The following is a 22,693-nucleotide window of genomic DNA, read 5'->3' on the forward strand; positions in this document are numbered from 1 at the left end:
TGCAATTGACCATCCCTGGTACTACTTCAAATAAAAACTCCCCGGAAGAGCACCATAGGGATCTTCAGTGGGGTTACCGTGACAGCAGCGGGGATGCTGTGAGCCGGGGGGCGGGGGGGGTGAGATGGGTCAGGCACAGGCTGAGTGAGAGAGGGAGAACAGCAGCTCGTTACATCTTCAGCACTAAGCCACGGCAAAATATAGCTGGTTTCTACAGACACCAGCTATAAATTCCTGCTGCTCTGCTAAATTCATCCTGACCTTTGTTAGACAAAGCACTGCATTTGTGTTGGGGGGGGGGGTGTATTGTTAGACAAAATAGCTGAGAACCCACAAGTAGTGTACATATCCTCTGCTTGTTTAATGTCAAACAAAAGGTTCTCCTGACATCACTGGCGAATCAGCAGTGGGGTACACACTGCTCATCTGCAGGGGACCCAATTAGTGGTGTTGGTTTACCTAATGAAAGTGATAAAATGATATAGTATTGTTTCTTCACATTTTTTCTTCTGTTCAGGATTGTTTAATTAAAGTGGGTTCAAATGCTTACCCGACATCCTCACAGAACTTCACGTTTGGAGAAAAAAACAAACATGTATCCTCAAGCATTTGCAAGACCGCACGAGCACAGACAAACGTCGAGTAATAAAAACGAGATTAAGGACTCCTTTGGTGCTAAATGTTTAATCCCTGTTGGGTGTTTTACCACAGAGATTCAATTAAATTGAAGGCCTGTCTATACTCTGCCCTGTCCATGACTGCGCTGCTCTAAATCATTCAGCTACGATATTAAGGCGTTTCCACATGGCCACCCATCACGGAGGGAATGACATCTTCCACAGAGCGCCATCTGTCCCGAGTCAGGTAAAGAAACGAGTCACCTGAGCGGTTTCAGAAAATTACAACCACATTGGCTCTTTTCACAGCGCACTACAATCCCCAATCTCGCTTAGAAGTGAATAGGGAATTCATTTAAAATATTTTAATAATATTATTTTTCATCAATCAGCCCTTCATTTCACGTATGCCATTAAAAAGATCAGTGTTTCGTTGTGTTTTTTTTTTTGCCGGAGCAAATAGGATCGTGCGGCTGCTTTCGCTCCACTGCGAAGGGCACTTATTTTTAATTTGCCCCCTTGTTTTGAACACAAAAGCGTTGCGTCTTGCGTGCGTGCGCCCGTCTGTCCTCCTCGGTCTCGGCGAAGCGCCTGCCCTCCCCTCTGGCAGTGCGGGGGAGCGCTGCTACTGCGGCAGAGCACCGCCGCCATCTTACCTCTGTGTCTCTACAGCCCTTCCTTCCTCTCTCGCATCCACCTCCTCTCCTCGGTAAAGACATCCACCACCTCACACACGCAACACGGCCCCCGACATCGCCCCCCTCCCCCCGCCGTCTGGGCGTCTATTTCTGCACGCCTCTGGGTGTCATATTCTGTCTTTGTTTTTACTTCGGACCGGCGAGGCTAGCGATACTACAACAAACATTAAATCTCTCTTTTCCTACCGAAAATCTCGGCCACCGAGAGGCGCATTAAGCTCGAACGCCACCGCAAACGGGGAAAAATAATCCCAACCCGCCCACAATAACGAGATCAAAACACCATTGCATCTGTCTCCACGACATCACCATTTCGCAGGATGGACAATCTTAGGGAGAAGACTACATTATTTACCTTAAAACAACTAAAAGTATGGGTCATTTCTTCCTTCTCAAAAGAAGGTTTAGACTGGGCTAATCTGCGAATCAATCTGGTCTGCGCCTACCAGAAATCACGCAGATTTGCATAGCAATCCCATATGCACTCACGCGTTGCTGTTAGCCTCCAGATGCTAAAGACAACGTTTTTAGCGCCGTAAAAGAAAATGATTAAGGTTTTTCCTGCTTTTATTTTTGGCCAGGCAGCTGTCCGTATCCAACATGCCCTGGTAATGCCGGGCAATGTTCTGGAAAACGCAAGACCCAGGAAAACCGCGATCAGCAATTTCACCACAAACCAACAGAAACCCTCCTGCAGGGCGCATCGCTGCCTGGTTAGCCAGATTCCGCCTTGTTTTTCTAACTACCTCTCTATAAAAAAAAGAAATGGATAAAGGACAAATAATCAGCCTGCCTGGACCCCTCAGCACTAAAGAAACACTCCCCTCCATCCACGAATGCGTGTAATTATCAGGCTCTTAGAAACAATAACTGCAGGTATTGCAGCCATCAATAATGCAGGTCAGTTCACGCAGCACAGCCGTGCTCCCGGCTGAACGGGCTTTTTTAGGTCAGTGCTTTACATAAAAGACTCGATCCCGAACAGCCGCGGGAAGGAACACCCCCGAAAGCCAAACGGGCTCAACCTCAACCATAAATAAAACGGCTGTAAAAAAACCCGAAACGTCAGCAGATCGCTCGCTGCGTTTCTGCCTCGTCCGCCGCCCAGCCAGACCAGCCGCACTCGCCATGTCGAGGACCGTCTGGATCCGTGCGCTGTAGCCGCGCCGGGGTGGGATCGCAGCCGGAGACGCAACAACAGAGCCCGTTTGGGAACCGGGAGCCACGGCTGGGAGACAGCCCCCCTCCGACCATCGGGAAACATCCACCCCCTTTTTCCTACCTCCGCTGTCCAAGCCAAGGAAGCCGCGATGAGCAGCAGGAAAGCCGGAAAGTCCCACATATCGTGCGCTCCCGTCGCGGATGCGTCCCTAGGCTGCAAGGGTGGGTTTTCGCTGCGCCTCTGGCGTCGCTCGACTCTCCGAGAGTCAGTCCGGAGCTGCGTGTCGTGTCGCTGCGCGTCTTGCTCTGAGTCCCGAGCACTGTGATGGAGAAGGAGCGAAGCTGCACAGCTGCTCCGGCTCCACAGTCACCTGACCGGCCGGCGAGAGAATGGGAAAGGGGGAGAGCCAGTCGGATTGGAGAGAGAGAGAGGGCAGGGAAAGGGGGGCGCGTAGACACTATATTTTGGAAGCGAGCGCCCCCTGCTAGGCCATGACGGAATTACCAACTGGAAATTACAGACGTTTCCAGTTCAGGATTGTTTTGCACTCATCTTTTCAAAAACGCCAAAATCTCAACGCCAGCGTCCCCCTTTCTTTTCATGTAGATTAATTTATCCACACCGTGGATGAGCGGTATGAGCGGTCTAGAAACGTGCAGGAACGACGGACTGTTAGCTGCGTGTTCTGTCTTATTTTATCCAGCCGTCATCGGGTTAGGTCGGGGTGGTCTGGCGTCACCGATATTCTGCGAGTTTGGTCAGGAACCGATCTTGCACTCTGGGGGAGTTTTACCTAAACTCCAGATACAAAGCCTCTAAAATTTCTGAAAACTGTTAAGCGATGGCTGCTGCCTGGATATCCTGATAACGCGTTGTGCACATTCAGATTTTTTTTTAATTGACCTCAGGTCAGTCTTGGGAGTATTTCGTTGAATTTTCAGGCTGTGAACGGAACGCCAGGTCAGACCAGACAGTTCGTGTTAAATTGGTGTTACCTTGAAGTGAAAAATTCTTTGCTCCCTGGCCGCAACATCAGCATTTAAACTCGACTCCCCTGTGGTGCCCATATTGTTACTAACGTAACAAAAAGCTACCCTCCCCCAAATTGTGTAACCGCCCCCACCCTGGATCAATTCGATTGACGCTTTATTACACCCTAGGGTCAAACATCACCTACAAACGGTTAAAGACAAGAATAGACTTTCAGGAGCTAAGAGGGCTACTTTCCATTATTTACGACTGAGACGGCAGAGGGTAGAAATTATTTCTTATGTATTAGTTTTCCAGAAGGGAGTAATGTTAATTCACAGTAGAGGGGGTGAGCCACACACTTGGTAATGTTCTTGGCCTTCTTTACAGCTCTCTGCAGAGAATATTGTAACGCAAATTGGTTCTGGCGAGCGCCATTGCCGCATTCGGTCGACCCCCCACCGTCAGGGGCTCGACTCCCACGTCACTCAACAGGGACCCAGCCCGGTGAGCCAAAGAGAGATCTGCTATCACAGGGAAGGGCGGCGACGTCACCGCTCTGGTAAGCCGGCTCTTACACACCCTGATGGCCGTATGCGTTACAATATTTTACTTGATTTGATTTGTTCCCGTTATGTTGCTACTTCACTAATTTTCCCAACTTATTTACCTTATTGTAGGGTACTGCTGTTGCCACATCAATGGGTATTTTAAAACACTTGATATAAAAGATTTGTAGAAAAGTTGAATATTTCTTTTTTTTTTGCCTTATAGAAGCAGATTTTGTTGGAAGTTTTATAAATGGTCTCACAACATTACTCCTATCTTAGGTATTACATATGACCAGTCCCGGATATGTGTACCCATCGACAGTCTGTACGATCTGATCATTAATTACAGTGGGTAAGAGAGGGGCTGCATTTTTCCTAAACTCAATGATTAGTTTTCAAAACATTTAACTACAAAGAGAGCTCAGGGCACCGTTCAGTAACATCATTTAGACAGGCCTATGATGTCCAACTGCATTTTCTAATAAGCCAGTGCTGTCCATCCATTTACTAACTGCTTTATTCAATTCAGGGTCACAGGGGAGCCGAAGACCCTCCCAGCAAACAGTGGGCAGAAGGAGGGGTACACCTTGGGCAGGACACCAGTCCATCACAGGGCAAACACAGACACGGACACACTCATACCAGGGTCAGTTTTCCCAGAAGCCCTTTCGCCTACCAGGATGTCTTTGAACTGTGGGAGCTCCCAGAGGAAACCCCATGCAAACAGGGGGAGAACATGCAAACTCCACGCAGATAGCACCACAGGTAAGGAATTGAACTCTGGGCCTCCGTGCAGTGAAGCAGGAAAACTAACCACTGTGCCAACATACAACCTGAGCTATGCAAGTGTGCGCTTTCAGCAAAGGAACAAGTGCAGGATAGCTCTATGCTGAAAAGTCCAGAGAAAATTAAGCTTCTTCAGATATGTGAGAGAGAGGAAGGTGGCAGGTTTCTAAAGCACAGGGGAACTGTCGAGAGAGCAGGTGTGAATGGGCACACAAAAGAAAGGAGAGTCCACGGGAGGCAGGATATGGGGGAGAGGTGCGAAAAGCTCAGCTCTGTAAATGAATGGAGTGGTTTAGAAAAGCTTTAGAAAGAAGGAAGGTGTGATCCACGTTTAGGGATTATTTTAGCGATTGATCTTTCTAAAACAGGAGTCCTGAAATCCCTGTGAAAGGATGCAGACAGAAAGGTGAGTGAAGCGGCGAAATGGATCTTTAATCCGCACTGCACTGACATGTTCCCTGAAGCGGTTAATCGGTTTTCTTCCTGTCTCACGGATGTAAATGTCAGGGCATTTGCTACAAGAGATGCAGTAAATAAAGTTACTCAGTACACATGACATTCTCTGGATGAGTGGCCCAGGGTGCCATGTACAGTATATACAATACGAGCATTGCGTCATCTTTTTTCACCTGCTTTTTCCACACGCAAACCACAGAACGTCAATAAAGGTGTATCCTTTCGTGATGCGTCGCCTAACGCTTCCCTCCAGAGAAAAGAGACGGAGCCACTGGCCTGTAGTCATTGAGCTTACTGTACTTGGATATTTGTGGTCACGTCCTCCGAAAAAGCTTTGTTTCCTAACAAAGAGACAGATTTCTGGGAGCTCGAACCCGCAGGTGTAGGGGACTAATAACGCATCGCATCACCTAACAATAAACAACGCCAGAGAAGGGGGGGGGGTCGGGTATAGAATTACTCATTCCGTTATGGTTAGACCCTGAATTATTAATCTTTACACCTCTGAATTTAATGTGAATCCTTATTCAGAACGTACGGCAAATATCGATGTGATCCGGGCAATCTCATTCCTGGATTGAATATGGGAGATTGAATATTCCCCTTGACAAATTAAGTCTAGGCGTGTTTAATGTGCTGACGTTTTAAAAGGAGAGCACTGTCGCTCCCTCAGGCCACCTGCACATTGCCTGTGTCTTCCGAGCTTTCAAATGGCGCTTTAAATGTAACAAATTTAGCGACTTATTTATAATAATAATAATAATTACTATTTATTTCAAAATCTGACGGACAGTCCAGGATGTTATCATCTATTTTTCAGGAAAAACGAAGGTCAGGTAACATCCGTTTGTCATTTTTACAGATAGCAACGCATACAAAAGGGAGAAAAAAAAGATAACGCAAATTCTTTCTCGGGATTAGGAAACAAGAGTCGGTAATTGCTCATTTGCCTAAAACTCAGCGACCAGACTGGAGCTGCGGCTCTCTGGGGAAAAAAAATGAGTCTTTGTGCTACCATCTTGTGGCCAAATTGAATATAGCAGTCAATTCCAAAAATACAAGGCTAATTCCATGCAGAAAAGTCAAATGAGAGAAAAACAAACTCTTAAGCCTTCTTTTTGGGAGAAGAGAAAAGTAGCAGGAGAACAAAGGACAGAGCAGGTGAGAAACAGAGTTCAAACGAATGGGGATCTGGGGAAGAGGTGTGAAAAGCAGAAATGTGTAATTGGAGAGGTTCTGAGAAAACGCTTGGATATTATATACTGTATAAACACAGATCATCAATCTGGTGTTAGTTTTGCAGATCAGTCTGTTATGGGAAAACATAAGGGATATAAAAAGCAATTATAGATTGTCATCCAGTGAGTAAGCAGTCCCGAGAGGTAATATAGAGCTCAAATTTACTGTGTCACATGGACATTACAACATACGTAGTGTTACAAATGACACAATGACACTTGATCCATTCAGCTTGTTTGGTAGTTAGTAGCTAGCTAAACCAGGATATCGGCTTCAACCACATTGCTGGGAAGTTTGTTCCACACTCCTACCATCCTTTGAGTAAAGGAGTGCCTCCTGTTGTCAGGAGAACAGCACTTTCCACATGTCCCTTTGGTTTTGTGTTTCACCATTCATTCTGAAGAAATCTGCAGCGTTGTGTTTGACAAAGCCTTTTAGGAAACGTCACACACTTTAATTGCTTAATTGACCCTGAAGATCGCGAGAACACATGGAGGGACAATAAGCAGTACTCCTAATACGGCCCAACCTTGACTCCCTGAGCTCAAAATTAAGAAGTTTACTCATCAGATTCTGTATTGGACTGATGTAGCTCCTCTGGGCAGGTGTGGAGCACGATTTCAAATCAATGGTGCATCGGTGCAGACATGACAGCACACAGTACATACACATATCCATCCATTTCATCCAATTCAGGTCGCGGGAGAGCAAGAGCCTATCCCAGCATGCAACAGACACAAGGCAGGGTACTCCCTGGACAGGATGCCGGTCCATCACAGGGCAGACAGACACTCACACCAGGGCCAGTTTTGCCAGAAGCCAAATAATGCAATGAATCAACCAGCATGTCTTTGGACTGTGTTTGTCTCCTGTCTTTGGAAACAGGAGGACCCACGCGAACACGAGGAGAACATACAAACTCCACACAGATAGCACCCCATGTCCCAGGTTTAGAAATTAACCAAGGGCCCCAGCGCTGTGAGACAGTGATACTAACTACTGAGTCACCGTGCCACCCACCACCACGTATCCCATTAGGTAAAAAAAAAATCACTGGCTGCCTTTTGAAGAACGTTCTGTAAATCCCTCCCACAGGTGGTCGGATTAACACTGAGCCCTGGATTACAAATCTGTAAGAAGTACGCTGTCAGGCTGTGAAAGACTTAATGTGGTAAGCAATTACGCAGGTATGTATCAAACACAGCATGGCAAAATCCCCAAGGAGATTTCTGTAAGAAGACGAAGAGACCAGCCAGCCACTCAGCCTTAGGACTGCTGCGCACACTGACAGAACACTTTATTTTGGCTGTTGACAAAGATAGGGATATTTAAAAACACACAAATACACAGATATATTTATATTAAAATCTCCAGCTCAAGGCATCTCAGTCTTCGATATAAAATACAAATAAGACAGCAGGTGCAAAAATAAACTTGAACTTGAAAAACAAACTTCACAGTTTATCTCCTGATTGTGTTCACGGTGCGGGCTCAACAGAGTTTGCTCCTTGGTGCGCCCGCCGAACCCCGTGAGCGTTAAGGAGCAGGGGTTCAACCCAGGCGGTCTCAGTCGTCGTGTACAGAAGGCTCTGCTTTAGCACAGTGAGGCCAATCTCCCCTCCCTGATCTAAGGGAGAATATGAAGCCTTATATATATGGCTATCTGTACAGGGTTACTGCCTTTGTAAGAACAAACTGGGTCCTCACAGATATAGCTGTAGGCATACACACGTAACTGCAGAGAGATGGGACAGGTACAGGCAAAGCACATCCATGGAGAAAATGCTCTATTGTTTCTTTTGGAGCCAGTGGGATTGGGAACGCTGTCCTTATCCCAGGATTATGTAGGGAGAAGCCTGCTGGAATCGAACGTTTCCTGTGTGAGTAGATGAGGCCTCCTGTTCTGAAGTCCTCAGCCAGATCATCTGGGCTCCAGCAGCTGGCTGGCTCCCCAAGTCTCTGCTCTTCAACACTGGGGATGCACCCACACGCTCATACTGCTCTTCCCCCTTCCTACAAGAGCCAGTTTTTTTGCGCTTACACGGGGGCAGCGAGCAGACTCGCAGCGGAGCCAGTTTCAGCCACTAAGAGCTGCAAGTTTTTACTACATAAATCCAAACCAGGTGCTGGATGTTTCATGCTTGCTACCCCACTGCTGGTATGTCTTCACAGACAGCCCAGCAGAGGTAAAATCCCAGGTCTCTGATGTGGGACAGAAGCTTGTAAATCCTGAAACGGATTGAACAGCTCCGCAATGAGAGTCTCAGTTCAACGCCGCCCCGCACCCCCCACCCCCAGTGAAGGGGCTCAGACAGCAGCTCCACCCCCTACACCGCCGGATCAGGGTCAGTAGGGTCAGATCAGAACTGGGATGGCGGCGATCAGGATGATCAGCCTGCTCCAGCGTGTGAAGTGGTGCTGGAAAAGTAGGGAGTGTTCTCTCACTCTTCCCTCGGGATCGGAGGGGTCGGAGCAATGCCCCAGCAGGACACCAGGGGGCGCTGTGCTGTAGGCGGTGTCAGTGCTGGGACCAGCTGGTGAACCAAGGTCCTGGTCTGTCTGACCACACTGTGGATTTCAGAAGTCCTGGGGCCCCTCACTTAAGAGGGTGTCATGGTTCGAGTTCATCCTCACAGTCGCAGGCTGTTTTGGGGCTGATGGTCTGGCTGCAGCAGGGGGAGGTGGGGCAGACACGGCGGCCATCTTCAGTCGGCGGTCGCTCTCACTCCACGTCCAGTCACTCTTCACAGGGGCAGGCTATTTGGGGATGTAGCCAGGGTAGGGAGGCGGCGGGGGGTAGTGCAGAGTCCGGGGAGGGGTGGGTGTGTAGGGAGGTGGGAGGTCATCGTGGAAGTTCATCTCATAGTCATAGCTGTAGGGAGGAGGGGCGCCTGGAGAGGGGAGAAGAAGAGGGTCAGACACCAGTGCGCCAGATACGAGGTACCACAGCCACACACTGCAGCGCCAAAAGTCTCTTTTACCAGGGGGCGCTATTGTACAAAAGCACTCCAGGTGTGTTTCCTCCTCTGGTTACTCACTCCTGGGGTGACGGGGATATATTTCTGTGGGACACCCCAATCACAAGACACTCATTTCCAGAAATACTTGGGGTGGAGTGCACATGTGTATTTTAGGCCTCCGTGTCCATTAAACTCTGCGTTACCCCTACCTTCAAGATTTCTCTAAGTTATACCCTAGAGTTCACCTGCTGCACTATACTGTCACATTTGAACAGATTCAACTCATGGGATGTTGTTCCTTCCAACATGACTTTTATAGCTGAGAGGAAGTTTCAGGGTCTGCTTTTCTGGTTCACTCTGCACAGGTGAGGAAGGAACTGAGGTGCACTAAAGCCAAATAAGGCAGGTGGGTCTTATGTCATTAGTTCCAAAGTACTGGGAACTTGTGCAAATCAACCGCATTCTATTCTGCAGTTTTTATTTACTTCGTTACTAACACTTCACAAAGTACCAGTACCCTGGAAAACATCCAGAAATCCTGCCCCCCAGCTCTGAATGATTTTAGACCAGTGGCCCCCACCTTCCATGTTATGAAGGTATTTGAGCAGATTATTCTAGCATATTTAAAACACATTCAATACCATTCAGCTCCATCTATGCAGAAGGAAACTTTAAGAACTGCATGTCCCCTCTGCTCTTATCAGATCGATACTGGATAACCCGCAGGCAAGACCACGTCAGTGTAATTTAGGAGTTCATTGTCCTAGCCCCTTTCCTCTTCACCTTATATACATACAGTACGATCTCCAGCACAACAACCCTTCCTATCATCTTCAAAACATTTCTGTTGATTCTTCAGCAGTTGGCCTGATTGCCAAAAACAACGATACTGAGAACAGAAAGCAGATTCAGATTTGTGGCTTGGAATATGGACACCTTTACAAATTAAAATCTGCAAAACTAAGCAACTTAGTTTCCTTCTAAGTGGATTTTAATAATAATAATTCCTTTCACTTATATAGTGTTTTTCTGGACACTCTACTCAAAGCGCATTACAGGTATTGGGGACTCCCCTCCACCACCACCAATGTGCAGCATCTACCTGAATGATGCGACAGCAGCCATAGTGTGCCAGAACATTCACCACACATCAGCTATTAGTGGGGAGGAGAGCAGAGTAATGAAGCCAGTTCATAGGTAGGGATTATTAGGAGGCCATGGGCTTCAAAAGAAAGTTTCCCATTAACTTCAAGGGTACCAATGTAGATATCGTGGAGTCCTACAAGTTCTTTGGTGTACAACTGGATACAAACCTGGAGTGGGGTATAACTTTCTGTGTAAGAAGGGCCACTCAAAGCTTTTTTCTTTCCTGAGGAAGTTTCATTCTTTTAATGCCTGTAGTAAGATGCTGGCTATGTTCAAATAGTGTGGTAGTTAGTATGGTCTTTTATGCATACTTTGGTAACATACTCTGTCCAATTTAGCAGATTATTTAGAGGGGAGGAGCCATTATTGGGACACAACTAGAGTCGGTGAAGGACACAGTACAAAAGCAAATCTTACAAAAAGCCACAAAAGCCCCTGCACACAGTGATTTTGGATATAAAAAGCCTTTTCATCTATCTCTTTTTAGCTCCCCAATGCACCACTGAGAGGTGGTGAAACAGTGATCTAAAATGCTTTTGCTTAATCTGTGGTTTTAAATGGGTTTTCTATTTAAATCTTGCTGGAAAAAAACAACATTTTTCAAATAAGTGTCAGGCACCAACTCACTTAATGGAGCAGTGAGAGAAATTAATCACTCATGAGCTGTGGGCATTAATAGCAGAACAATGACTAAGATACTCAGTCACAAAGCAATTATCTTATATTGTGTTTCATGGTCTATTGAACTGTAGTTCAATGAAGAAAATAGCGACACCCAGTGGTTACTTTAAACCTCCTGTAGAAACAGCACACTAAGCAGGACACGGGAACTCCCATCACCACTAATAATAATAATAACAGCAATAAACTTTATTTTATATAACGCCTTTAAAGGTGGTTTCTCAAAGCGCTTTACAGAATGACAACAGCAATAAATAAAAAGAATACACAAGATAAAACACAATTACAATATACAGAGGAGACCGTGGATGGTGGTACTAAGAAAAGCAGAGAGGTGAAAAATGGAACCAGTTAAGTAAAGCTTTTCTAAAGAAGAGGGTTTTGAGTCTGGATTTGAAGGAGTTTAGAGAAGGTGACTCTCTGATATCCTTGGGGAGAGAGTTCCAGAGCTTGGGGGCATAACAGGAGAAGGCTCTGTCACCCATACAATGTAGATGGGCTTGGGGGACAGTAAGGAGAGCAGAATTAGAAGAGCGAAGGTTGCGAGGTGGGGACAAGGGTGATAATAGTTCAGACAGGTACTGAGGTGCCAAGCCATACAGAGCATGAGGATTTTAAAGTCTACATGGAATTTAACTGGAAGCCAGTGCAATAGGAGTAGGATAGGAGTAATGTGATCATTTGCACTAGACCTGGTCAGGATTCTGGCTGCTGAATTTTGGACATACTGCAGTTTGTTCAAAGTAGATTTAGATACCCCAGCGAGTAGAGTATTACAGTAGTCAATTTGAGAGAACACAAATGTGTTGATCAGCTTTTCAGCCACAGTTAGTGATACCATAGGGCGTAGTCTAGCGATATTTCTGAGGCGAAAAAAAGATGTTTTGATGGTATGCTGCACATGTGGGTCGAATGTTAAGCCAGAATCGAATATAACACCAAGGTTTTTCAATTTACATTGAAGCTCAAGTACACTAACCACATTCCTCCACTGAAGAACATGAAATTAATTCATTTTAATTACTTTTTCAGATTTAATAACCGTAAAACTGTGCTGTCCTTTGTGAAGCCAAAGACAGTGGGGAGCTAAGCAGAAACATAGTTGTTATAAAGATTCTGGGTTTTGGACTAGTGGCATTGATGCTGTTCCCTAAGGATTGTGGGACATCGTTCTAACATGTTGGTAGGACTGGAGGTCAAGGAGCAGGGAACTATTAGACTCGGGGCTTGAGGGTGGAGTCTTACCTGGGTATCCCTGCGTCACAGTGTTTATGTGCGCAGCTCTGAACACGCCCACCCGGGAGCCACGCCCACTCTTCACGCACATGCACACGCACAGGAAGACGCCAGCCACTGCCCCCATCAGGAACACCACGCCGAACACGATTCCTGCAATCGCCGTGCCCCTGCAGCACACAGAAACGGGTGTCAGGCAGACTGGGGCTGACTCCTGGTGCCCATCACAGTCTGCCTTTTCAACAGGATGCAACCTGAGTGAACCCCCCCAATTAGGAATGACCTGTTACTGTTAGATCCAGGCTACTGGGGAACACACAGGGACACACCTTCAACATTCACTCATAGTCCTTGTGATCACACTCTTATTCCAGACTGTGGGCTACATTGCTGAGTTTTTTTTCTTTTCAGGCCAGCACACAACAATCTTAATGTCTCTCAGGATTAAATCCACAGACTCTCTCTTCCTGTTATGCTGAGTCAATAAGGCAGGTTTGCAGGCACACTGCCTGGATCAGCTGAGAAGCTCCAGCGTGCTGTTTAACTTACAGTTCTGTACGTGCTTTGCCATTCACTTCCCAGGCTGGGATAATTAAAAAAGGGCCTAGCACACCTAACCAAACACACCCTTTTAAAAAGAAAATGTTTAATTATGGTAGAATCTTCCAAATATTTGCTATTCCAGCCCTGTGGACGAAGCAGTGCACCCGTGATCTGTAGAGGAGAAAAGCGAACTGAACAGACTGCAGGCATATCCCAGACACAGTCCCCAGAGCCACACAAAGAGGGGAGCAGCGTGTGTCATGGGAGGTCATGTAGCAGGATTGTGGGACATCATTCTTTTCAGACACATCAGCTGTTTTTATAGCTGGGCAACATCTAAAATCATCAGATAACATCTAACCACCTAGCATCTGGATACCTTATGGATACCATCAGATGACATCCATCCACCTAACATCTGGATATGCTGTAGATGTCAGATAACACCCATCCACCTAACATCTGGATAACTTGGATATCATCAGATAACATCCATCCACCTAACATCTGGATAACGCATAGATATCAGATAACATACACCCACTTAACATCTGGATAACTTAGATATCATCAGATAACATCCACCCACCTAACATCTGGATATGCTGTAGATGTCAGATAACACCCATCCACCTAACATCTGGATAACTTGGATATCATCAGATAACATCCATCCACCTAACATCTGGATAACATCCACCCACCTAACATCTGGATAACGCACAGATATCAGATAACATCCACCCACCTAACATCTGGATAACTTACAAATATCAGATAACATTCACCCACCTAACATCTGGATAACTTACAAATATCATCAGATAACATTCACCCACCTAACATCTGGATAACTTACAGATATCACTAGATGACATCCATCCACCTAACATCTGGATAACTTACAGATATCACTAGACGACATCCATCCACCTAACATCTGGATAACTTACAGATATCATCTGTCCATCAAACATCTTAATAACTGATTTCTGGACAGCCAGGTGGTGAAGTTGGTGAAGTGGTGGCAAAGAGAGACAATTGCCAGGGTGTTCGGGTAGAAGGATAGCTGGTGGCAAAGGGGTAGTTAGCTGGTGGTGGAGTAGAAGTGTAGCTGTCAGGGTAGGGAGTTAGGGGGGGTGGCAGCACAATGCGATGTTCAGGGGAGATACTTACGAAAGCACGTCCCCCACGTAGGCGTAGTAGGAGCAGCAGAAGGGCGGCGAGCCGTCACAGCAGTACTCCACGCAGTCCGCACACTGCGCCACACTGTGGCCTGAGAGACACGAGGAGGATTACAAATATAGCACGCCCACACCTGGCTCCGACGCCATGACCCAGGCCCTGGCCTTGCAGCCTGGCTAAACACCGTCCTGCGGGGTTTCAGCCTCACCGGGTTCGGGATGGACAGAAGGAAACTGACAGAGGATCAGGGATGGAGAGGAAGAGCACTGCAGGCGAAGAGGACTTGTTGAAAAGACTCCTCCTCCTTCAAGAAACACCTTCCGGGAGACCAGCTGAGAGAGCTGTGCTGTGCCCATTCATTCGCTGTAGGTTTATGTGTGTGGCGATTGCAGCTCGCTGGGTGGTCTCTTTGGACCACACTGGGGGGTTCCAGGCTCTCCAAACCTGCCCGCCTCCTCCTCCACACAGCACACTGATGCAGCACATGGTCTGTAGACACCCAGCCATCAGCGGGCCACCCCTGTCCAGCATCCTGTCTACAGCCTCTTAATTGTTCATAACACACCTCATCGTGACTGCTGTCACTTTGATCTGTTTCCTGCATCGGCTACTTCCATCCTTTTCACACACTATGAAAGGAATCTCTCTCCTCCTGCACAGTGCACTTTAGGCAGGAATCCAGCGAAGATCTTGCTCGCTGCTTAAACCACACACTCCTCGCACAGGCGTGGAGCGCAAGTGAGAGAGAGGCGTCGGAGGAGATCAGAGAGCCTGGCAAGCCCCAGGCTACAAGGGCTTCTGGGCTCCCCAGGCTCGAGTGAACGAGTCTGCCTGCCTCTCACTTTCAGAGTCTCTAAAAGACAACTGCACTAACAAGAGCAGGTCTCTGCTGCTAACAAAGTGCTACTCAGTAAGTACAGGCACTCACTGGAGGGTGGAGGGCAGAGAGCTGTCTGACACACTTTTCTGCCTCTGTAGTTTAGCTGAGCAGGAGTCAACAGAGGTTGCAGTGTGTGTGTGTGTACATGTTACCTGTTATTCCCACAGTAACTGGTTGTGTATTTTACTTTACTTATTTTTTTCCTTTCTCTTCATACACGTATGCCTCTTATTTGTTAAAGGGTTCATGTTGTGTTAAATGTACTGCATATTGTGTTAAGTTTTTTACTTGGCTGCAAAGCAAATAAAGTAAAGTGACAATAAAGTAAGTTAGTGTGGCGTAAGTGTGATGCGTGTGTACGCCACATGGTGTATCTGTTGTGTATGTTCATACCTGGTATGCATACCTATAGAGTATTTGTGGGGTGTGTGTTTGTGTGTGGTGTGTGTCCATGAGCAGTATTAGTGTTGTGCGTGTAAATGTGGAGTTTTTGCTATGTGTGTACATGTAAAGTATGAGTGGAGTGGTTGTGTACGTGTGGACTATTTGCGGTATGTTTATGTGTTGAGTTTTTGTGATGTGTGTGTACATGTGGAGTATGTGTGGTGCATGTGTGTACGTGTGGAGTATTTGTGGCCTGTGCGTTTGTGTGGTGTGTGTGTTTGTGTGGAGTATGTGTCTGCGTGGAGTACGTATGGTGTGCAGTGTTTGCAGGAGAGTTTGTGTGGAGTACGTACGGTGTGTGATGTGTGTTTGTGTGTGGTGTGTATGTGTGGTGTGTGTTTGTGTGTGGTGTGTCTGTGAGTGGAGTATGTGTGGTGTGTCTGTGAGTGGAGTGTGTGTGTGTTTGTGTGGAGTATGTGTGGTGTGTCTGTGAGTGGAGTGTGTGTGTGTTTGTGTGGAGTATGTGTGGTGTGTCTGTGAGTGGAGTATGTGTGGTGTATGTGTTTGTGGCACAGACCCCTCCCCCATCTCCTTGGGTGGTCTGTGTCAGAAAGGTTATTTGCACACTTCCTCTGCTCCTGGTCCCTGTAGCCATGGCTGCAGCAGCCAGGACAGCCAGACCCCAGACACAGCGTCCACACACACGCTCCACTGATGCCCGCCTTCTGGGCTCACGTCTGCCTCCCTGCCCCCAGACCTGGGCAGCTCTGCCCCGCGCTTACACACTGGAGGAGACCCCTTTATCAGCAGGGCCTATGGTAACTGACAAACTGGGCAGGCTGAGAGCACACCTGTCAAGTCGAGCTTGTGTTCCTCCGGATTAGCACAGCCACTCAGGGCCAATGGGCCAATGGGTGTTTGCGGGTTTAAGTGTGTGTGTGGTAAGTGGATCTGCATTCTGTCCTGGAGGGGGGAGGTGTGTGTATGGGGGGGGTGTTGATTTTAAAAGCTCGAACAGACAGCGGGAGGTAAGCCTGCCCCACTTTTGCCCTCACACGGTGGGAGGGCTGTGCAGGGTACTCCCTTCCCAAGACACTCTGGAGGAAATCACAACCTAAGGGCAGTTACAAACGACAGGACATTTGGCCTCTCCTAGTGCACCTGGGTGCCAGCAGCTAATTCATCTCAGGAAGTCCTCCAGCTGCTTTTTGAAAAACGACATGCCTGAGACGCGTGTTCCATACTCCCGCAACTCTAGGTGTATGAAAACGAGCCTCGGGCCACCATACCTCATGAATGGGTGCTTGGGCTTCAGAAAGAGTGGGATAATCGAGCACAAAAATAATTAAGGTAATGTGTTATTTAAGGGGAAAAACAGATGCCATATTAGCAAGATCCCAGTTTTAAACACAGCCCTTTAAATTACTGCAGCAATATTACACACAATCATGTATATTTATTCATGCAGAAATTTAATCACAGTCAAGGTGTGCATCAGCCCATTATAAATAAAAACGCTATTTTTTATTAATCATCTCATAATTAATAGAATACGATGTGCATTTCAGAAACGGACGTGTCTGTGTCCCCGTTATGCTATTTTACACAAATTGAATCAGGAAGAAATATTTGACTAAACTGTATTTAATCTGTCCTAAAGCAGTTTACTTATCTCCTTTTTGGGAAAGGAGAGTTAACAGGCACATCCAGTATAGACCTACCAGATTACAGCGGGGGCACTGCTTCCAATGAATAATGGATCAAGTATTACTGTTACGTGCATTAATCTAGTTAAAACAGAATTTCCAGTTTATTGTAAGTGTTACTGTAACAACTGTAACACGTAAGTGCAGTTTACAAGCATATTCCCACTCTTACCAGCAAAGACGCAAACCAGTAGCGATTCCCGCAGAAACTGCGCCCCGGGCCGTGCGCCCCTGGTCCCGGCGGCTCTCTCCATACAGACACTCGGAACTTCTCAGCTCCTGCGATTTCTCAACTTTCCGCAGTTCGCTCGGGTTTCAAAAGAAACCACCGCGCATCTCCAGCAGACAGGCAATCTGTTCCAGGCTCAGTGAAACTAGTGAAACTAATCTTCGGAAAGCTAAAAATAAATACACCTAATCATAAGATAACTCAGCGAACTAAAGTTTTCAGGAACTGAGCACGAACGTCGGATCACGGCTCCTGGCATCCCCCTGTGTCGCTGCTGCGCCGCTCCACGTGTTCCTGCGCCAAGACCGCAGCCTCCAGCTTTAAACTCCTGACGCCTTCCTCTTTGTTTTCGACTCTTCCTTTCTCTGTTTTTCTCCAGCCCTCTCTATTCATCCTGCTCCCCGTTCCTCCCTCCTCCCTGCCGCTCATTTTCTCCAATTACTCTGCTGTGGGAGGCAGGGTCCTGTGCTCTCCGGCTGGAGACACCGCCTCCATCGTCACGACTCGAGAAAAAACGGCGCCTGTTGATTGTCGGCCGTGCGGCCCCAGGACTGAAATCACACACACGGCTCGACTGTCCTCTCTCCATCACGAACCAACAATCCGCCAGGAGAATGTTGTTTACAACTTTCTTTTTTTAGCTTCGTCGTTTTTTTCTTTCTTTCTATACAAACCATGTAGCTTTTTATTACAATTATGTCCTTGAAAGTTTCTTTGTCTGCTCTGATGAACAGAGTTCGTGAATCACGTACTGTTTTCGAAACCCAGGCTGGGTCATAATGAGTATTTATATGAACATCGCATAAATAGTAGTTCTCTTGGGAACTAACACCCCCAGGTATTCAATGCTGTTGAACTCACCTGGAATGGGACACTTTTAGAGCAGCCAAATAAACCGAATCTGCACGAGGAGATGGTAGAACCTAGCAAAAATCGACATGAACACATAGAGATCGTGCAAACTCCACACAGAAGGATCCCAAGAAGGACATTAACCTAGGACCTTAGCGCTGTGAGACACAGTGCTGATCTCCATGTCACTTATCTAACTAGCCACACTCAACCCCCTTGCTGTAGTTGTCCTATCTCGTGGCTAAGCCGCTCTGAAAACACAACCATATCTCCCACTCCGTGGTCCACCTTGAAGACATAAGAGAATCCATCTGTCCATTTTCTAACCGCTTTATCCATTTCAGAGTCATGGGGGAGTCGGAGCCTGCAAGCAACAGGCAAAAAAACAGAGTACAGCCCGGATGGGGTGCCATCCGTCACAGCACACACACAGACACCAGGGATAGTTCGCCATGGAAGCCAACTCATCTACCAGTGTTCTGAATTGTGGTGAAAATCGGAGCAACCTGGAAGAGACCCACATGAACACTGGGAGAACATACAAGCTCCCCACAGATAGCGCCCAGGTCGGGAAAGCAAGCTTCAGGTTCCCAGTGTGGTGAGGCAGCAATGCTAACCAGTGAGCCACCTTCCTGCCCGACATAAGGGAATGCTCCCACAGAATCCATAGCATGCCACGCCTCTCCCGGAGGAAAACAAACCAGGTCTGTGTGGTATTTGGGGACACAGTGCTGCACAGGGTTCGTTTATTGTGGACGTGGGTCTGGTTCAGAATGCTTTCCAACCCCCACCAATGTAAACCCAGTTCAGAACCCCGAGACCCAGTTCTTTGGGCAGGAGGAGGAAGGTGGAGGTTCAGGCCTGGGGAGAACATGCAAACTCCACACAGACTTCCGCACACCTGTCTGGCATCCCTCAGGCCCCCGACCACCAGTCCATAATGTTGCCACCTGTCGGCAAATCGCAGGCTTCTGAGCAGCAGCATCCACCTGCGCCTTGAGGATATTGGGAGATCGGCCAAACTAATGAGACAACAGGCTCAGGATGAGCTGTCAGATCTCAGGTGGAGATGAAGCAAAAAGACCTCCCCTCCCCTTCACAGGGCTGTGCTGTCCTGCTGTGAAGGGGGCAGAGATTGTGTTCACCTGGGCTCGTCCCAACCAGAGGGCCCATGTGCTTCATTCGCAGACTGACAGTTTCGAACCTATTGATGAGATCTACAGCGAGGGGCCAGGGTTTGGAAGGTGAGGTCGAAGTTTAAACTCCTTTTTAAATGGGGAACAGAACGTTTCCTGACAGGACAGAAGGCCATGGATTCTCCTGTGGTTGCCTTCTGTTTGAAATCTGAATCATTTTTCAACCGACCTTTCAATTCCAGTGAGGAATGACTGTGTTTGCCAAGCAAATGCGAGTCTAGATTTGTCATTGCATTGTTGATTTTATTGCGTTCCCCGCTGGAATTACTCTTTCCCTAGCATACTAAATCTGGACTTGTGGCTTAACTTGTGGATTGTGATTGGAAGGGAGGCTGGAGGCCGGTTTGTGCTGGAGCCTGAGTTAAATTTAGGATTTTGATGAGGTTCTGAGACAGGTATGTATCCCTTGACTGCTCTGTAAAAAAAACTAGGGCTCCCAGACAAGGGAGGCTGCGCAGATCATCTCATGTTTCTCAGATCTGTTTATAAAAAATTGCATCACTTTTTTGGCCATATACAATCCCTTGTTTTAGGAATTTGTCTTTTTGCATACCTCAGCTTGCTCTCCACAAGACACACAGACAGGGAGAGAGAAGCTGGGGGTCAGAGGGCAGGGTCAGCCATTTATACAGCACCCCTGGAGCAGTGGGGGTTAAGGGCCTTCCTCAGGGGCCCGACAAAAGAGGATTCCTCTGCAAGCTGTAGGATTTGAACTAGCAACCTTCCAGCCACAGGCGCAGATCCTTAGCCACAGAGCCACCACACCAGTGTGATTTTTGTGTAAAGTGTTTCAAGTACAAACAACACAGAAACCTTATTGCTGTGAGTCTATTGGTCCATTCTCTCTCTTCTCGTCTTCCTTATTCTCATGTCATTACTCTTATCCTGAGTGAGAACAGAGTGTGTTGTAGCAAATGTGCTACTTGTAGTGTTTGTGCCTCCCTCTTGCGTCTGGTGTTACTTGTGCTCTGCTTGTCTGGTTCTGATGCTCATTTATTCCATGTATACAACTTTACACACTGTACATTCTATAGCAGAAACTACAGAATGCTGTGATTAAGTCTAACTTCCAGTATGTCCTGTATGTAAAATTAGTGCTGTTCTTTTTAAGGTCTTGAGATTAAGGGGTTGGCTCAGGTTTAGGATAGTGGTTAACAGTGGAGATTGAATAAACAGGTTGGGATTTTGTGAGGGTTGGATCTGAATTAAGTGTTAGAGTTAGAGTTGGGGTCTGAGTTATTGGATAGACATTGCAAAGGGTAACTCTTGCCTTAGCTCTTACTCACTGTAACAAAGAGAAGGAAAGCTTTAAACCACATTGTAATGTATCTACAGTCTAAATGCACACGTATGTGTGCACATTCCAGTAAAAGAAAATGTGAGAGACACACACAGCCACTTGATAAAAACCACAGTTGTTGATAAACTGTTCTCTCCTCAGGAGTAGGAGTTGAGAGCTGTATCTCGTAAATTCCTGAACAATTACAGGGTTGAAAATTCGAGTTTTAGAGCACTCTGCCACCTAGCGGATAGAAGTGGTATAGCATCCTCTTTAAAATAAAGGTGACGCTGTGGCGAATGTCCAGCCTGTCGCAGTGTGTGGGCTGCCGCCGTATAGACGGCCATCAGGATCACAGATCCTACCAGTCTGCTTATAGCGCTGGGTCGCTGCCCAGCCTACGAGGCAATAACTCACCATGACCAGATGATTTTTCCTGGAGCCCTGCAAGTACTTGGAACCAGGATTAATTAGGCCCTTCCCGATGGAAGGACGGCCATAGTTTTGCATTATTGCTGTGGTTTTGCTATAATGTTGCTGTGGTTTCAAAAAGCCTCGATTTTACTAGTTTGGATAATGGGTAACGTTGTATACTGTGTGGTAAATATTCCCACTCCTAGACTGCAGTATTCTCATTATCCGATATAGTCAAGATAGATAAGACTTAATTGATCCCGAAGGGAAAACACAAGTAAAGGCATGATAGAACCATAGACATCTGTACTTAAACTAAAATAGAACTTGGTAAAAGTGCAAAAAATGGGACGTTTACCCACATTTTATCATTTACAAATCTGATACAGGCTTTTTTGGAGATGGGGTTTCTGCACGTGCTCACTGAAAAGCCAATGCACGGCACAGATTGAGGCAATAATGGTTTGAGACCAGGTAAAAGATTTGCTTTATTCTAACTTGATCTGCTTTGTCGGCAGTAGTCAGCTTGTCTTTCCCACCACTGGAGAAAAACATTACTGTTCCTCAGGACATGCAGACATTATACACTGCCACACAAAACTGGCAATTTGTTACTGAGAATCTAAAACTAGACATTTACAGTAGCTTAAAACCCCTTATTTCCACAGATCATTTTAGAGTGAATAAATAAAGACAAAAAATGACCTCCACTTGAAAGAAGCCTGGTCTCTTCATCTGGACTTCAAGATTTAATTTATACTAGACACTGTGGATTGCTTTATGGCCCTGTAATTATACACATAATTACAACTTTGTGTTTGGTAGAACGGCAGGGTGGCGCAGTGGTTAGGATCGCTTCCTTGTTCCTTGCAGAGCTAGACCCTGGGTCTAGTTCCCTGGGTGCTGTCTGTGTGGAGTTTGCATGCTCTCCCCATGTTGGCGTGGGTTTCCTCTCACTGTTCAAATACCAGCTTGCTGGTCCATTGGCTTCTGGGAAAAACCGGCCCTGGTGTGTGTTTGTGTCTGTGTGTGCCCTGTGATGGACTGGCGTCCTGCCCATGGTGGTGAATCCTGCCTTGCTCCATTTGCTTCCTGGGATTGGCTCCGGCTTCTCGGTGACCCTGAATACAAGAATTTCATCCTGAATAAGACGAAGTAGTTAGTATGTGGATGGATGTGCTGTCGTTTGAAAGCTATTTAAAATCTCTGAAGACAGAAACAGTGGACACCAGCTGTGTACACCCAGTCCAGTCCTGTCCAGCCAGTCCAATTCATCTCCAGCTCTCAGGCACATAGCTGACCGATCCAAAGGAATCAGGAAGCTCCTCCACATTGCAGCAGGCACACTTCACAGTGAAATATTCCAGATTCCTGCAGCCCCCCCACCCTTCCCCCTGTTCAGAGATAAGACACACATTCCAGAAACCACAGAGAGGACCCTCCAACCCACACCCCACATCCCATCAGCCCCCTCTCGCCTCCTGGCCAGAGAGCCCCCCCTTCCTGCGGCAGGAAACAGTTCGA

At 47.0% G+C, this 22,693-nt stretch overlaps 2 protein-coding genes across 5 annotated transcripts in view; both read right to left on the reverse strand.

The window, feature by feature from the left end:
- LOC102689007 (amyloid-beta A4 protein) overlaps nt 1-2,858 on the reverse strand; it is a 36,720-nt gene extending 33,862 nt beyond the window's left edge. For 3 of the 4 annotated variants that reach the window (XM_069197828.1, XM_069197826.1, XM_069197825.1), the window contains exon 1: nt 2,598-2,858. In XM_069197828.1, the coding sequence (XP_069053929.1) occupies nt 2,598-2,657 (60 nt within the window). In that variant the 5' untranslated portion in view covers nt 2,658-2,858. The remainder of the gene's footprint in view (nt 1-2,597) is intronic. The other variant, XM_069197827.1, reaches the window with a different exon arrangement.
- Nucleotides 2,859-7,744: 4,886 nt separating this feature from the next.
- On the reverse strand, nt 7,745-18,006 carry cyyr1 (cysteine/tyrosine-rich 1). The gene is made up of 4 exons (XM_006638045.3): nt 17,372-18,006; nt 14,221-14,320; nt 12,511-12,671; nt 7,745-9,369 (listed from the first exon to the last, which is right to left on the reverse strand). The coding sequence occupies exons 1-4, from the start codon at nt 17,451-17,453 to the stop codon at nt 9,236-9,238; spliced, it is 477 nt and encodes a 158-aa protein (XP_006638108.1). The 5' UTR covers nt 17,454-18,006; the 3' UTR covers nt 7,745-9,235.
- Nucleotides 18,007-22,693: the final 4,687 nt, after the last annotated feature.

The sequence above is a fragment of the Lepisosteus oculatus genome, chromosome 13, assembly GCF_040954835.1.
Source record: "Lepisosteus oculatus isolate fLepOcu1 chromosome 13, fLepOcu1.hap2, whole genome shotgun sequence".
Taxonomy (NCBI): domain Eukaryota; kingdom Metazoa; phylum Chordata; class Actinopteri; order Semionotiformes; family Lepisosteidae; genus Lepisosteus; species Lepisosteus oculatus.